Here is an 18,638-nt window from a genome sequence, read left to right as displayed (position 1 = left end):
TTCTGTTGGTTTATACTCTCTTACTTTCTTTTTCCTAGGTGATAAAAGCACTGATTACGCTAATTTTTACCAGGGTCTGTGGGACTGTACAGGAGCACTTTCTGATGAGTTGTCATTTAAGCGTGGTGATGTGATTTACATTCTTAGCAAGGTAAGAAGTTACCCCAAATGACAACTGTAAAGGGGAAATACGCAGCTCGATTTATATGCATTTGGATTTACAACATGAGGGAAAAATGCCAATTGGAATTCTTCTAGGTCCTAGTTAACAATTGGGAGTTCACAATAATTAATTATTTTGTCAAGTGAAATATAATCAAATTTTAAACACAATCAGATAACAGGATTCAACTTAACAGTGTGTTTACCTATCACTTTAGCCTTTGGCTTCCATCCACCCACTGCCTTCTCCAGAACAATGTGCTTATGTGAAAGTTAACATTGGAAGGTATTAGGTTATTTATTATGTTTTTCTTTCCTCTTCCTTTTTATTCTTCTGTGTGCTTATTCTGATTTTGTCTGCCATTCACTACTGGAAACACTGTGTTTATAGAACAAGTTTTTCATCTTTATGTAAATACATTGGGTGTTCCGACAATTTAAAAGCAATGCTTTTCTATTCAGACAGGTTTAGGTAAATTTTTTTCTTAAGTTTAACATACTATATTTGTAAACATAGTGGCAGAGAACATTGCTGTGAACTCATCTTTAAATGTACAAGAATCTTTGTCTCTGCTTCTAAACTGGATTATTCAGGATCTGTCAGATGTAAAATCAAGGTTATATTTCTGAGCAGTGTGAGGTGTGTGCTCTCTTCATTTTCATTTTTTAATTTCCCATTCTATAGTATAGGGACTTTAAAAAAATCTCTGTCTACTTTGTGAGGCTGTTTTAGAAACAAATGATAAGTGGAAACAATTTAAATATAAGTTGGGAAATGTTAAATAAATCATAAGTCTACGAGTTTAATGTAATTTCTTGATGAGAGAAATATTTGGACTTCTCAGAGAGATAATGTGACATGTTAGATGCAAAGGGAATTTGAAAACCAGGCCACACTGAGTTTTAATACTAGATGACTGGTCCCTATAATCATCATACATACAATCATGGATTGTTAGATCATCTGTTGTTGGTTTTACAGATAAGGGAACTTTGGTCGAGAAAGTGCCAGAGCCAGTACATGAACTTGTGCTTTTTCCTGTTCTCTTTCTTTCCGTCCCTATCTCCCCACTTCATTTAATTTGAAACCATCACAAAGTACCTATAATATACTAGGATCCTTTCTAGCCACCAGGAATACAAAAAGAATAAGATATAAGCATTTGTAGGTTGTGGGAGCAAGAAATATTTAGTAGTAAGTAAATACAGACAGTTGTGTGAACCACTAGTTAAGGTGCACAAAGCTAAGGCTTGTCACCTCTCTCAGTGTTTCCAGAAAGATGCTTTCAGTTCTTAGAAGCTATGGAAAGCCACATGCACATTACAACTCTTGATTAAGCCAGTTATTGAGCATTTAATTGTCCTGCTTTTTTAGTCAGTTATTTAATATAGAAATCAAACAGATTAGTTTTAGTTCCTGTCAAGAAACTTTCTTAGACTCTTCTGAATTTACTTATCTCGCACAATTTCTTTAACTGATTTGGCTGCAATTGTGTCTAAAATTAAAAGGTTGATTACATTCCATTTGAAATTTCAGATTATAGGGGAGCATGCCATATGGCCATTACATTCCTTTTGCAGATAAGAAACTTATAAAGCCGGTGTAGATCTACTCTTAAAACCTTTAGGAATCATGTTATCATTATCCCAAAAGCCTGGACAGAGTACTAACTCCTAGGATAAACAAGCAGAGTTCCCATAGGCTTGCTTTATTTCTACCATTGCCTCAGAAAATCATTTTCTGTTAATGTGAAATTAAAAGTATAACCATACTTTTAATTTTTATACTTCTGGGATGTTGTGTTTATACTTCCAGGATGTTGGGGTCCTTAGTTCCTGTTCTCCCAAATCTGTTTTGTAGTGAGTGTAGTTTTATTTGTGAATCCTGATCAGAGAAGTAGTTAAGGGTGGTCCAGCTCATGGGAAGTGTTTCTTTCCATCTAAAATTTTAAATGCTATCATTTGGGAAAGAGCTGATCAAAAAACCTTGTGCTATCAGATTTATAAGGCTTAAAATTCCACCATCATCATTTCACTGTGGTCTTCTAGAGGTAGGTATTTCAACTGGGGCTCATTTTGGTTTCTGAAAGAAGAGCTGAGAAAGAAGACATTGTCAGCAGCATATTCTCACCATAAATTGAATGATTGAATACCCATAGTCACCCAACTATGGATCTAGTAGAATCAACCAGCTAAATCTTGGTAATGGTGAAAAGATCACATGGCTCTCTCTGCTAAGATTTGAGCATATTCTGAAACATTGATGGGTGTCTGCTCTATTAATAGTCTGGTTGTTTTGGAATTGAGTATATGTTTAGAAAATCCCTAATAAGATTTTATTAGTGTGGCCTTCTAGTTTTATCAAAGTGGAAATATGGGCTATAAGTTAACACCATAAATTCATTTAATATGTAAACTAGAACTACAATTTTAAATGCTTTGATATTATAAATTAAGAACTCAAGCTTTTAGTGGAAGAGGGCAAAAATTGCTCAAAAGGACTTGTTTCTAGATCAAAGTAGGGCCCATGTTATATACTGATAGGTTTTTTTAAAAGTACAATTAGTATAGAAATTGCTAGCATTATTATATGCCTAGAATGTTGCATCCTACTCAGAGTTCTATTTAGATTTCATGGTGATGATGAAATTTTGCCATTTTAATTTATTTTTTTACACCATCTAGTGGCTCAGAATGAGTGGTGCAGGTAATTGCAGCTAATGTGCACAATCAGAATGGTTTCATTAATTCAACTTTAAATCTAGCTATGGGTTATTACTTTCCTATCTGATGTCAATAAAGTATCAGCATTAATCATGAAAAATGTTGTTCATCATTTTGAATTAAATGTAGAAATTATATACATAAGGAAAAATATATTTTAAGAAATCTAACATAATATTTGTGGAGACAGAAAATATGTACTTTGTAAAAAAAAAAAAAAAAAAGTCATGCCAAGACATTTTTAATGAGTAAAACCATTTAAAAGATTTTAAAGAAATGCTGCTTGCTCTTTGTAATGAACTGATTTATAATTTAAGATATTAAATTAACATTAATTTGACTTACCTTCTACAAGTTTGTCAGTGCTCTTTAAAAAAGGCAACACAAAATAGTTTAAGAAAAGGTGCATTCTTTCAATATAAATAAACATTTAGATAAATCAAGAAATAAAATGGCTTGCCCTACAATGAAGAACGTTTTAATTTTGTAAATGTAATGGCAACAAACATTTCACTAGTTTGGGGACTAGGTTGTCTTCCTTAAAAATCACTGTGGAAATACAGTTTTGTTTCAAAATTCATCCTTCTTTTTCTGTTTTGCAAGAAAGTCTTGATAGGGTGTCAGCTGTGCTCAGTCAGCCTGGGGTGATTTATTTATTTTAAGCCTCTTTTGAGAGTTATACAAATCTTAGCCTTGATTTTCAGTGAAAATCAAGTTTCACAATAAAGAAAGAAGGGAAAGCAGACACCCTGCCCCTCCCCCTTTCCTTTTTAACATTTTCCAATTAGCAACTGTCATGTGATCCCTGGCTGAGCTAGCCCCTCCTTCAAAGTGTCTGGCATTTTCTTAGTTTTAACCTTTGAACTTCACTAATAATAAATCTAAATACTGCTTGTCTAAAAAGGTGAGCCAGTAACTTTACTTTCCATTCTTTGCATATAGGATTGCTGCCGGGTTTATTTTTTTTTAATGTGTTAAAATAAATTATTTAATAGTTCAATGGTGATTTAGGAAAAAAACAATTTTTTTTTCTCCTAAGAAGGAAAAATAAGGAGCATGTTTATAGGAATGGATGAAAGTGGAATCTGTGATTTTAATGACAGCTGCATTGTTAGTGAATTAACTCTGCAACCCAGAGCTTGGCTTTAGATTCATTTGGTGGGGTGAGTCATACTGGAGGTAGAAAACCTAATTTTTAAATTTTTTAATTTGTTTTAGGAATCAGGTTGTGTAAAATCATGCTAAATTCTTTTTTAGGAGATTGCACATCAGTTTTATTTTCCCCAAACCATAAACGTAATATTGTAGTTATTGGTATTTTCTTAGAACCAAGTTTATGAGGTTTTATAATTTCAGCAGCAGAATCCATATTATATAGCAGTAGGCATATGCTGTAGCCTGCTTACCTCTTTGGTTATGTTATTCTAGTTTGCCTTTCTGGATTTATACCCACTGACAGTTTATCTTCCGATCTTTGCTTACCGGTAAATTGCTAACTGCATTCTTGTCCTTACTTTTAAAGCAATATCTTATTTTTAGAGACTTAGTAACAGACAAGTCATACTCTAGAAGGAAAGAGGCATGCTACTTCGTCTGATATTAAGAAAAATAATAATAAGAGAATTAAGGATTCTGGAATATTTTACCCAGATGAGGGCATACTTGACTTTAGCTTTGCAGCCTTTTGAGAAATAATAACTCAAAACCAGGAAATGAAGGGTAAGACAGTGGTCACTAATATATAGTGAAAGGCCATTTTTAAGTGTGTATGGGGAATTTCAAGCAGTACTTCCTTTTATATCTAATTGGTTGACTTTTCTAAATGATCAGGGAATTGTGACTGTCATTGACCATTTGCTTTTCATTATGAGAATATAAAGATTTAGTTACTATGGATTTCTTAAAATTATTATTTTTTTGCTTCAAACCTATGAAAGGAGCACAGACAGCACAGTCTTGCTGTCTGATTGGGGATGTAGCTCAGTGGTAGGACACTTGCCTGGCACACACATGGCACTGGGTTCAATCCACAGCACCAAAAGAAAAAAGTCTGCTGAGCTCTACTAGCAGAGGGCATTGTCAAGTTTCTTTTTAGCTAACTTAGTTTTTCCTGTGTGACCATATGACCCAGGGTTCCACAAATAGCATGGCCAACTACTGAAGAGTAACGAGGACATCTCAAAATGGGACATGCATTGTTGACACAAAGCTAGTTCCAAAGTGTTATCATATTTTATAGCCTTTGGGGAAGGAGGAGGAGGATTTGTTCCTGTGATTGCATCTGTTCGGAACCTGATGGCATTTAGTTTCTGGGCTGCCCAGGTGGATGTTGGGATTAGGGAACAGTGGAAGCATTAACTAAGCTGACCTTCTACTTAGTACCCACCTCTCCTTAGCAGTGAAAAGCATTTACAGACACAACACTATGTCAGAACATGTTCTGGTTCCATTCATAGGACTCCTCTTATTGGCTTTTTGCAAACAACATGCTCAAATACTTCCCTGTTTTCTTTCACATTAAATGGAGGAAGCATTTCAGAACAGTGCTAGGAGATAAAAAAGGAAGGTGCTTATGAGGCACAGGCTGTTAGGCTCAGCTCCTGCAGTGGCTGAAGAGGTAGGGGATGAGCCAGAAGGCAGGGTTGTGAGAGAAAGGGGGGAGAAGTGATGTGGAAGGGCTGCTTTGGGAAGGAGGAGCAAGGCTGCAGGATCACCTGGTTAATCTATCATGGAATAATCAAGAGTTTGCCAGAAGCAAAACAAAACCAGAAAGAAAAGAAATACAGTGATAATTTATTTTTAATCCTAACTGGAACAGCCCATGGTTTCTTATACTTTCTCTACCCCACCTCCACCTGGAAAATCAGGAACTCACTCGGTGTACATATAGCATGCTTTCACTCTTCTGAGATGCCCCGCTTCTCATCCCTTTAGAACTGGAAGCTTATATATTCCAGGGAAATTATTAGGCTTGAGAGAGTAGAGATAGATACATACTGATTAAGAACAGTTAAAAGACAGTTAAAAGAGGGAGATCAGTAAAGCCTGGAGTAATTAAGAAGAGATTCATAAGGAAATAAAAGTTGAACTAGACCCTCATGGATGAGTGAAGTTTATTTGTTCAACAGGCTTGTGTTTTGTGTCTATAGGATAAAATATCCCAAAGCAAGACTATGTGATACAAAAGAGTGGATGGTCCTATTAACGATGCACAGAGCCATAGACAGTCAAGGACCACCAGTAGACAACCAGTGGCTCAAGGTCACTTCTCTTCCCTAACCTTGAGATTGGTAGGGAGTCAGAGAAACACTGTAGAAACCAACCAACCTGACCTTTCCAACCGAGTTTTCCTCCTTTGTCTTGTACCACTTTCCCCATATCTTCCTCCTGTACCTTTTATGTTAGTCACACTCTCAACTCTTGCTTTTCCCTGGATACAGCACTTTCTTCTCTCTGTTCAGGGTTTTGCACACACCATGTTTGTTTCCTCTAATTATTGGGTTTGGAGTCTCAGCCCACCTATCACTTTGTTCATAAAGCCACTACGATCTTTCTGTGGAATTTAGTTGCTTCTGGTTTCACACATTTCTTCTTTCTCTCTCACTCAACATTCAATATTTGATTATCTGTTTAATCTCTTTCTCTTCTAAACTCTGAACTTCTTGAGCTAGACACTCTGTCTTAAGTATTTTTGTACTTAATAATACCTGACAATATGGTAGCAAATGTTTAGTATCCATTTACCAAAATGCATTTCATTTTGGTAAAGAATGGGAAAGAATCCTGACTTCCTAGCAGAATGACAGAACCAAAGAGTTAGGAGAACTTTAGTGCTAGCCCTTCACATTACAGGTGAAGAAATTAAGGCCCAACATAATTGGGAGAAAATAAATAAAAGATCAAGGGAAAAAGAACATAGCTTGTGGTGAATTTAACTTAAAAAACAGTGGAATTTCTACAGTTGAACTTTTGCCTTGGCCCTCAGCTTCTTGGCAGCCAAACCAAAGGAGATAGGGAGCTAATAATTCCTTTTAATCACAAAGGAGGGATCTTGACTTTTCCCAGCATGACTTCTTTGAAAAGACAGAGTCTCTCATGAATTCCTAGAATGTGCACTGATTGTCTGGCTCCAGGAACTTTACAGAATAAGTACAAGAGTGACAGGTAATGGCCTCAACAAAAAATATTTACAGTAAATAGTACAAAAATTTCAAAAATGGGGGTGCTGGCGCTGCGGCTCAGCGGTAGGGCACTTGTCTGGCATGTGAGGCACTGGGTTCGATTCTCAGTACCACATATAAATAAATAAAATAAAGATTTATCAACAACTAAAATATATATATATATTTTAAAAATTTCAAAAAGGCAATTCTGTGAGGATCCAAATGTAAAATAAGTAGACTTATTGATTTATATTAAGCACATACCTGGATTATTATAAAGTCTCAATAAGGAATAGAAATATAAATAAAGTATCATTCCTAAAGAACTCAGGACTTGCCTAGGTTGTCTACCTAGTTAACAACAGACCTGGGATGAGACTCTAGATTTTCTGAGAAGATAATCTTAAGAATAAGGAGTGCCTGGCACAGTGGCACATGCCTGTAATCCCAGGAGACTGAGGCAGGAGGATTATGAGTTCAAAGCCAGCCTCGGCAACTTATCGGGGCCCTGAGCAACTCAGCAAGACCCTGCCTCTAAATAAAATATAAAAAAGGGATGGGGATGTGGTTAAGCACCCCTGGGTTCAATCCCTGGTACCAAACAATAACACCAACAAACCAAACACTAAGAAACATAAAATCCACTGAAGAATAAAGGCTCAGCTTGAAATGAGAGATGCTGTTGTGGGTAAGATAATTCAGGGGAAAATCCACATGACAACTGATTGGAGTCTGGTTGTAATTGTTGGACAGGTTGCGGCTGAGGGAGGGGACACTTTACTGGGGAGACACACCCTGCACAGAGTCAGGAGTGGGTGTGGGTGATGGGTGGGACTGTGGGGACCAGAGCAGTGGTAGGGGAATGTTGCCAGCAGCATAAGAACAAGCCAGGCAGAGGACCTTGTGTGTAGTTGAAGGCTGGTCAAAGTCCTTGAGCATCAGGAGAACGGATGAGGACAGTTTCTGGGAAGATCAGAGAGGCTGAGTTGACAGTGCAGTCATCCAAGTGAGGAGATAAAGGCCTGAAATGCAGGGCTGACGGGCAGAATAATGGAGTGGGCGAACCTGGGAACAGTTCATAGAGCCATGTGGTGATGGGTGAAGTGCACTGAGCGCCAACGCCACCCTCCACTGCGCATGACTTGATCTTTCCATGCCTAATGTTATCTATGAATCATCAGTTTGAATATCAGTTTTTATTATATGGTATTACAACTGTTGATACTGTAGAAATTTGAATTAAATGTATCTTGGCAGTGGGATATAAACTAAAATTTGTTGTGAGAATCACACTCTTCCTATATGCTTTCTTACTTGTCCTTTGTCTCTCCTGCTTTAAAATGGAGTGCACAGTGCAAGGAGAAAAAAAAAGTCACTATTTGAGTTAAAGGAACTCAAAGTCACACCTGCATAGTAAATTATAAAGTAATGAAGTTGATCTCCATAAGCCACTAGGAAACTTAGTATCTTCAAGCGGATTCCTAAGTAGTGGTATTCAGACATCACAGACGACCTTAGAGATTGTGTCCCTTTCCTCATTTAACAACAGGTCAGGAAACTAAAAGCCAAGCAATTAGTGTGTAGATTGTAATAGTAAAAGACTGAGGGTTTCACGTTCCTATCATATGTTTTAAGAGAAGCTTTTGAAATGATGAATGTATAAGAAATTAAATGATTCTTACAAAGTTTCTAAATAGAGATAATAAAAAAGAAAAGACTGAAGAGGTGGCCTTGAAGAAAGTATTTATGTATTTTAAGTATTTATCTAGTTTTCAGACTACTGAAGTGTTTATGCATAATTATCACAGTGAATACTTGGAAAGTAATGGTCAAATCCACAGGCTTCCTGTATTTCATATTTTATCCATTAAAATTGCTTTCATTTCCACAAAAGGCTGGTATATTTTAAATCACAGAGACATCTTTGTAAAAAGGACACATAGTCTTTTAAACTTTCCAACACCTGTTGCTTTCAAACATATCAGTAACTAATTTCTGAAAGAGCTAGTACATCACAAAACCTTGGTAGTGTTTCAGGTTTCAGTTAAGGCAGCTTTCTTTCACCATATGGCTTGCGGAAAGTGGATTAACCTACTTGGGAAATTAGAATTATGGTGCTGAAAAGGTTTGAAGTCAATGTTGAGACCTTATTTAAGTGTAAAATAATATACCAGCAAAGAGAGATTGAGTTAATTGAGTAAATTGGGACATACGCTTACTATTGTGTTGGATGAAGTCTCTGTTTCACTTTATCAAAACTAGTCCTTTTTTCTTGCCTTATCATGCAATCATTTTAATTTATTGCTCAATAAATAGTAATTGGGGCCTAAAATTTTAATTATCAAATAAAATGATTTTAATGGTGTGAAAATTGAAAATGCAGGTGTGAGATTGCAAGCATTCAGTGCCACCTTACTATTATGTCCTCAGATTATTGGGCAAATTTGGCCCTTTTTTTTTTTTTTTTTTTTTTTGCTTCTTGACTGCCACATTACATTTTGCCTTGAAGCCATCCATTTTGCAGATATTGAATTTCTTTTGAGTGCTATTTTTATACAATAAGCATCACTACACCTCTGGATCTTGATAGCATTACTGCGGGAGGAGAAAGCAGCTTTGTGTTAGTAATTACCTAACATTGTCAGAAGCTGACTGCAGGCCTCTTTCTAGTGATAACAGAATAACCGCATAATGTAGCTTTATAGCACATGATTAATAGAAAATAATTACACGTCCTACAAAGGGATGCAATATTTCTTATAAATTGACTAGAATGGTTTCCTGTAGATTAAAGGACTCTTCATTATTTTATCAGTCCTCCTGAAGTACAGTCACTTGCCTATGTTAGCATTTCAGCTGATGTTAAGAGCCGAGTAGGGTGAAGGATACCAGATGGCAGACTTTCTTGTACCTGAGATCTCGGCTGCTGTAAAGATGACATGATGCTTCCTACTGTCACAGATTTAAATGGCAGCCTGGTATGCTTTGTCTCTTTATTTTTTGTTTATTAACAAGATAAGGTTTGAGAGGTTCTTTTTAAATGATCCACCTGTGACTTCATAGGACAATACTATAATTACTATGTGGACCATAAGACAACATTGTATCCATTGCGTTATTTTTCAGTAGGAGTCATGTATCATTCATAATCAGATTTGTTTTGGGGCAGCAAAGACGAAAGGCAAAGATAGGCCGATCTTCATCTTCAGGAGGAAAGCTTGTGTGATGTTGAATCTTCAGGCCGAAATTTAGAATACTGCACACCAAGAAGCATTTTCATTCCAATTTATAGGCTGCAAATGGTTTAATTGGGATTCATGTTGCTCAGGAGGCTCATCCAGAGGACGGTAATGATGGAAGGGGAGGCTCCTATGTTTGCAGTCTTGTCGACACTCTCTAATGGCTACAGTATAAATCCATAAATAAGCCTCCTAGATTTTTACTTCCCTATATTTTATCTTATCCCCTAATTCCACACAGGAGTATTATATGGAATTCTTTTTTTTAACTATTTATTCTAATTTGATATATATGACGGCAGAATGCAATTCATTTCGTATTGCACATATGAAGTACAATTTTTCAAGTCACTGGTTGTACACAAGGTATTTTCACACCATTCGTGTCTTCATACATGTGCTTAAGGTAATGATGTCTAACTCATTCCACCGTCTTTCCTATCCCCTATATAGAATTCTTGATGAATGTAAAGTAATAAGTATTTTGGTTTTTGGTTTTGCCCTTTTCTGATTTAAATCTGTGACACATTAGAGGAATTTATGACTTGTGTATTTTGTACCTGTTTTGATTATTATATTTTTAATCTTTTGTAGTTGTAGATGAATAGCATGCCTTTATTTTATATGTTTATTTTTATGTGGTGCTGAGGATTGAATCTAGTGCCTCACACGTGTTAGGCAAGCATTCTGCCACTGAGCTACAAACCCAGCCCTTTTTGGTTATTTTAAATGAAGTGAAGCTTTTAAGATTATCTTAATGTAAGACTTTTTCTTTTTTTTCTCTACAATGTTACTTTTAAGGGATTTATTTACAATGGAACAGGCTCCTCCCTGCTGTTTACGACTGGGCTTCTGTTTAATGAACTTGCCTGTTTTACCCTATTTTACAATTCTCTCAAGTGTAAAGTCTGTCATTCATTTTTGTTGGTGTGATTTGTTGGACATCAGTTCTTAAATTTGGGTGTGAGTGAGCTTTTTGAGAATGATTATATGCCCTTATTGATGGTACACATTATAACCAAAGTAGACTATTAAAAAGTTATATAAACTTTCTGGCTAATAATTTGAATCTTAATATTGTCACCCAGATTGAGGGTCATTCTCTGGAAGCAGGTTTGGGTCAATAATATACCCTCTCACTGAATGATTTCAGTGTCTACCATTGAAAGACTACCACTCTTTCCAAATAAGCACTTGGAAAAATCTAAGACTGGCACCTGGCAAGAGCTTTCACACTCAGCCTTACCCTGTTGACTGTCCATTTTGACATCTTACACTGTAGGCATTAGGTCTTTAGTAGGCTAAGTACATTATTTTGTTAAGCATTAGGCTCTAATTGTATTCATTGTCTTAAAAATTGAAAAAGGCAGTTTTATTAGGTACCTATTAGGATATAATGGTTGCTAATCATAGCTTTCAGTAAGTTGGTATTTTCTTCTGATATTAATTATAGTCATCATCAGTGAGTTCTGGACCCAGAGTACTTTTGTTGCTTAGGCAGTTTTGTACACTAAGTTCACATTGTCAGCAAACTTTTAAACTTTTAAACTCCCAAGCCAGGGCTGTGTCCTCACTAGAATAAAAAGAATGGAATTAGGCTTTTCTCTCTACTTTGTTCTTCAATAAGCCCAATTCTGATACTGCCTACTGTTAAAACAACAACAACAAAAAAACCTATATGTCTTATTCCATAGTCTCATTCGTAGACTACATATCTGTATGTGCATGCTAATGTGCTACCTTTGTATGGAAGAACTGCATAATTTTCCTTTCTAATGGTCAGTAAGCATACTCATCAATACAGATGTTAGTGCTCACCTGCCCTCCCCACACGTAACTCAATATGCATATGCACATTTATCTATGACTCAGATGTTGGAAAATCATAACCTATTGAATTACTTCTGAGATTGATTTTAAAAATTTATCTTATATGAAAAATTAAATTTGAGACTTACAGTGCTCGAGCACAGTATTGCCTTTGGAAGATATTACTCCTGAAACTTGTAATTCATATTACTTTGTTTGTATCTCACTAAACATAAATAAATTTGAGATAAAAATCCATTAGTCAATCTGGCAGACATTTGAGACTGGTTACAGAGCGTCCGCAATGCCTAAAGCAGTGGTGTAGCTGTCAATGGGGGATAAAGGGAGGAAAAGAGGCACAGGTTTGTTTATCTCATGTCGCAAAGTAAATGCAGAAGTACCTCATCAATCACTTTTTTTTTTTACAGCTAGATTAATATTTTTCCTTTAAAACTTGAGATACTTTTGTTTTCTGTTGATCTTCCACTATAAGGATAAATCTAATACCACCTTTAAATCCCTTCCACCTATCCTTTATCTAAAGTAGCTTGTGACCAATGAAAGGGACAATAAATGCCTTATGGATGCTATTTTAAAGGGGCCTATTTGTAAATTTTTTATTAAGCCATTTTTTTGTATTAATGTTTTTTTATTCTCTTATCTGTTTAAAATGTGCATATCAAATTTTCTTAAGGGATGTGCCTCTATATTCTAAACCGTTTTAGGAAGTACAAGTTTAATTATGAATTAAGTAGCTTGTTGTAAAAAAAATTTATCCTTGCTAGATAATAAGCTTCTTGAAGGCAAACAGAGTATCTTTGGGATCCTAGTTTTCCTCTTATAGCCTTTTTCACTGGTGCTTACACATAAAAGGTATCCAAGCTGGGTGGAAAGAGAGAGAGGTTCATACCATGAGTGCCTGTTTCTGTGTTCTACATCTAGTAATAAACAGGCTTTGTGTTATACATTAATTCAAACCTGTGCCTAACAGCATTTTTAAAGTGTCCAGAAACAGAAAAGATGAAAATGTTTCCATTTGCAGCTCAAGCTCTTGTAACTCTATAAAAAGGAATAACATTTCTAAGAAGTTGCATAAAAACGACATTATACTTACACCAGTCTAAAGGTTAATATTGCATATTGTTTTCAATTAGGAATACAATAGATATGGCTGGTGGGTAGGAGAAATGAAGGGAGCCATTGGCTTGGTGCCTAAAGCCTACGTAATGGAGATGTATGATATTTGAGAGTCCTGGGTAAGTACATTTTAATCCAATATTCTGTAATAGCTCATATGTTCTCTTGGTCTCTTCCTTGTGAGTCTTTGCCTTTTTAAAGTCTTTATAGTTTTCTGATAACACAAGATGGTGTCCCCAATTTTTTTGTTATGTTGATCTTTAATTTTTAAAATAACTTAACAGAATTTACTTTGAAAATGAAGAAATTATTTAGAGAAAGTTCCTTTGATACTAACCAGCTGTTTTCTCAAACTACTTCACTTTAGTAAAACATCACTTTTATGGCTTTTGTGAGGTGATGAATTAGCAGAATGTTGAGTTAACATTCATTTTTCCTTAACTAAAAAATATATTTTTTTCTAAGCAGGAGAAATCAACATTTTGACTGAAGAAAAAAATTAAAATACAACTTTCCCTTCCTGCTTACAGAGAAGGAAGAGTCTTCTGCTTATCTGCAAATGTTTTGGATTTAGAAGCCTTGTGAAAGCATGAGTGACAGCCCATAACCTTTCTTTGTTTTGTTGAACATCCCTGGCTTTGACTATTATTTTATATAGTCGTTCATTAAAATATTCCTCTGAAGTGAAATTAAATGAAGGGTATTAATGTAAATTAGATGCAAGCCATAAAGTTATACCTGTTGCTGTTTTGCAAAGAAATAATTGCAGTTTTTATTCACCCATTTAGTGATTTGTGTGAAGAATTCATTACTGTTTTATGCAGACCATGTAGTTACTGCTACTTCCAGTGTGAGTTGTAATTTCTTTTAATCATTGAACATCAGTTATTTTTTAGAGTGTAATATCTAATTTCATAGAATTTTAATTTAATATATCATGCAGGGTTTAGGCAGATGCTAAAAAATGTGAGTATGCTAAAGCTTTGTAAATCATTTACCTTAGTATTTATTTTTCACACAATAGTAACATGTTCTCATGAAAGAAGTCCTACAAAGTGGCAAATTTACTTCCCCTTAAATACAGCCATGAGAAAGAAAAAAAAAGCGATATAATTACAAATGGCTATGTGCTGTCACCTGCAGCACAAGTGTGAACTGGAACCAGGTTTGCGCAGAGCAGTTTACACATAACAGATATCCTGGTTTGATGATAGGCATACCAATGTTTTCTACTGTATTTTTATTTAAATTTAATGAAATAAAAGATTCATAAAAAACCTCATTCTACCACTGATAAAATGGTATAAACAGCCTCAATATATTCTCAAAGTAAGAAAGTGTGACCCAGTCAGTACTCTCTCATCCTACCTTGTTACCGTGCTATTGAAGTCCCACCATAAAACAGCACAACTCTGGGCTCTTTTCTGTACTTCTGAGAGTGCTGAGAAGAAAAGGAAGGCCCAGAGAGCAAAGTGTAGAAGTCACAGGGTAACATGCATCAACAGGTGGATGGAAGGGGGGGTAGTGTTTGTCTGGCATCTCAGTTATGCTCAGTGCTGCATGAAGGAGATTTGCAGATCAAATCATTAATGTGTATTTTAAATCATGGGAATTTTAAATGCCTGTGAAGTACCAGTATGCCCTTAATATACATTAAAATGCATTGTGATGACTAGAATAGATATAATCTCCTAAGATGGAATCATTACTTAGCTGGTACTATCTTTGTGAAGTTTTCAGATCTTTGCTTTGTAAAGGTAAAGACGCTAACCATGCAAATGAATTGGTAATATTTTAAAACCTCCATTATTTATTTACAACTATTTACAAATGATATTAGAGTGTTTATTTTACAGTTATCTCCTAAGTTTCAAAGTTTTAAGGAAAAAAAAAAACTTACTTTTTGGGACTGTGAGTAAACTGAAATTTACATATAGACCCATCAAGTTAAAGTTTTCAGAACTTACATTTGTGTGGTCATTACCCTTTTCCTGATGTAGTGCCACTGAACTAGATAGAAGTCATCTTGGCAAAAGTTAGACCACTGGAGATGAACTTCATGGACTAGTTTTCAAAGCCTGAGTAGTTGAAAAGCAAAAGCAGCTCCGCCCAACTGCAGCAGGCCTGTGGAGTCAGCTTCCTGCCTCCCACCTAAATGAAGTGTTTAGTACTGGGCCAGTAGATGGCAGCAGCTTGTCACTGCATACAGAACACTTGGCAACCCCTCCCCCACTCGAGGACTAATTCAGGAGTTTAGGAGATTTCTGCCTCTTTTTACAGTTAATCCAGGAGAGGGAGTCCTCTGCCAACTGATGACCAACAATTCCAAGCCAGCTAGTCTTTGAATGGTGGCAATACAGAAATATGGTGTTACTGCTGTCCAGGGCTCCCCTGGCCTTTGTTCTTTTTTAACTTGAATATAGGTGGGGGATATAGAAAGGAAGCAGAAGATTTAAAATTGGAGTGACAAGAGAGGCAATCGTTACTTTCAATTCACGACTACTCTACATTCATTTGATGGAATAATTTGTATACAACCAGGGAGAAAGTTTTCTTTACACCCATGACAATATATCACGTACTCTTCAAGGTCATAATAATATCATTAATGTGAATTTAAACAACATGGCTTGTTAGAAAATATGCTAATTGTTATGTTCTCATTATGTTTGCTTAGCTTTTATTTGTTTTTCTATGAACAGTTAGAGAGCTAATTTTTTTCAAAGGTGATTGTAAGTCATATTTTATATAGCATTTTGCTTGATTATTTGCTCTGTACTGAATTTGTACTCTATTGCCATTAGATCTTACAATAATGTTCCACTCTGCAAATTTTTAAGGTTCAAATAAAGTTTAATTGTTTGCAAACTGTTATGATGCTAATAATTCAACAGCCTGCTGTGTTACTAATGAAATTACTTTGTTATGATTAATTTGGAAAATAGTGTGTTGATTGTAGTAATTAAGCACAACAAGGTGAAGTAAATGATTCTAATGCCATCTGGCCTCCAAACTGAATGAAGAAATGAAATAGGGCTGTCATCTGAATTTATTCAAAGAAGTAAGGATAATACAAATGACTTTCATTGCCATAGGATTTACACTTAACCACAGCTCACTCCATTCTGTTTCTGCCACTTTGCTGTGTATGACTCTTTCTTTTATGAAAAGGAATATTGTTTAGTCCAGTACTTGTTCTGAATACGTCAAGCTGATTATTTTTACCATAATTTGATTACAGATAATTACATACAGTATTGTAGGATCATAGAAAAATCACTTTTCAACCATCTGCAGGTGAAATCTGTATACGTGGGTTTGGTTGTTGGAGTCTTTTGCTATCATTGTACAAACACTTGATGAAGAAAGTCTTTCACAAAGAACATAGCTTCTATTCCGTTGTTTTCTAAAATGTTTGCAGCCAAGGTTCTCATGGTTCTGTTGATTTCTACTTCTTATACAATTTCTCGAACCTATTGCTACTTCATCAGCTCTCGTACCATCTAGAGTCGTGATTAAAATCAGAACTGATTACATATCATAGATTTTGATTTGCAATTCAGCTACTAGAATGAAACTGACCTCAGTATACGTGAAGTTTAAGTTTGAACTTCATGAGTGAGACTAAGTGAATCACTGTAAGAATTTTTAAATCAAATAAAGTTCTTCCAAATGCCAGATATGGCAGTTGTTTGCATGTCAGTTGTGGTGATTCAAACATGATCAAGCCATAGAAAACACAGCTTCCCTCTAAGGTTGAAGGAATATAAATAATTTTATGTATGTATGTACATACTGAGTACTGAAAAATATAAATTATATATTGTTTATCTTTTCTGTATATTTATATGGAAATGCATAACAGTTTGTCTTCTGGACTGGGAACAAGACATTTCTGGACAGCTTCAGTTTTATCCGTTTATCATCACCTACTACCTTATAGTTGAGTTCTTCCAGAATATCTGACAGTATCTCTGATACCATAGTATTTTGCTATGATGACATACATACTTATATAATTATATGATCCCTGTAACCTGGAATGACATTTCCTTAATGCTCTGTGTGAGGAGTTTCTTCTTGTTTCTACTAGTAGACTCAATTATTACTTGGACACAACCATATGATTTTGTGTCCTGCCAGCACAGTACAAAGTATATGGTGTGTATCCAGTAAATATTGGTTAACAGGTTTGACACCCCCACAATAGTTCAAGAACCAAGATTTAAGAAAGAGTTTGGCCTCTATACCTGACAGAGAAAATCCCTTTATGCTTTCACACTAAGAAAGTTATCTTCGTTAAAAAAAAAAAAAAAAAAAAGCAGTCCCTTTTACTAAGTCTTTAAAAGCAGAGCCCCATAACAGGTTATATCAACAAGTAGATTGAATCTGTTAGTAACAAGGAATGAATAATTAGAAAGTTGAGTTGTAGTACATTCTTTAAAGGTGGTTCCCCTTTCTACTGCACTCAGCATTGTGATGTTCAAATAAGGGCATAGGCAACCTAGGCAGCTGGGGATCTTGTTGCACTTACCAGAACATTCCAAGTCACTGCTGCCCTCGTTCTTTGGGAAATGACAGGAAGGCCTTTGCTCCTGCATCCTACCACTGGTTTTGGGTGGATCAAAAAGGAATCTCTGAAAGTGGGAAGTTGGCACAGTTGTTGCCAGATCCAACATAATTTAATTTTGTCCTTAAAAAAAAAAAAACTCTTTTGCTTTCTATCTTTTAAAAATTGTATGATCATGTTAACTTGAATGCTTTACAAGTCCAGTCCCCAAGATGAAAGGAACCACAAAAGTAGAATGTGGTCATACCCCTGCTTTGCTTTGGTCTATGCTTTTGGGACAGGGCTGGAAGCTGAGCACATCAGAATACTTGTGAATATGCAAAGGTGGGAAGTAGAAATTGCTCCCAAAGCCTGTCTCTTAAGTGCCTTTCTTAACACTGGAACTTTGGAAGTGTTTCACTAGATTTCTCTCCTCTCTGTTTTCGTGGTTTGCTTTTTTATTTCTATCATTCAGAGAGGTAGTATAGTGTAGCACTTGTCTGTTTTCTGTTTATTGGCCTTGACTTTGTAATAGTGAAATATCACTCCTGTTAAGAGTGAAAACAGGCACCATGTGAAGCTTGAACAGGAGTTTACTTTTGGTTTGACGAAAAGTGTCACACAGCTACTTTCAGTGGAGGGAAAGTAACGACATCAGGGTATGCCAATTACAAACAAGTGCCACAGAGGAGGACAGAGTTCCCTCAGATGAGCAGGTTCCCATACACTGCCTCCCTCCCCTTCCAGTCCCCATGGCAGTCCTGGAAGAAAACCTCTACCATATGTGATGGCGACATTTTACTAGTGATAGCAGTAGCCAACATTCCTTCATTGTGTGCTGTTTGTCCTGCTGTG

General features: G+C 35.8%; 1 protein-coding gene across 1 annotated transcript in view; it reads left to right on the top strand.

Moving 5' to 3' along the window:
* The window catches only part of Skap2 (src kinase associated phosphoprotein 2), a gene marked incomplete at its 5' end in the record, with an annotated part of 54,451 nt that extends 38,349 nt beyond the window's left edge, over positions 1-16,102 (top strand). Inside the window, 3 exon segments of the mRNA XM_046463586.1 lie at positions 39-151; positions 13,252-13,353; positions 13,700-16,102. Coding sequence (XP_046319542.1) covers positions 39-151; positions 13,252-13,344 — 206 coding nt within the window.
* Between the last annotated feature and the right edge of the window lie 2,536 nt (positions 16,103-18,638).

This window comes from Marmota monax, unplaced genomic scaffold, assembly GCF_021218885.2.
Source record: "Marmota monax isolate L192 unplaced genomic scaffold, Marmota_monax_Labrador192_F-V1.1 WCK01_AAM20220418_F8-fsc00057, whole genome shotgun sequence".
NCBI lineage: Eukaryota > Metazoa > Chordata > Mammalia > Rodentia > Sciuridae > Marmota > Marmota monax.
Note: the sequence above shows the minus strand (reverse complement) of the source record. Positions and strands in the feature narration are given on the sequence as shown.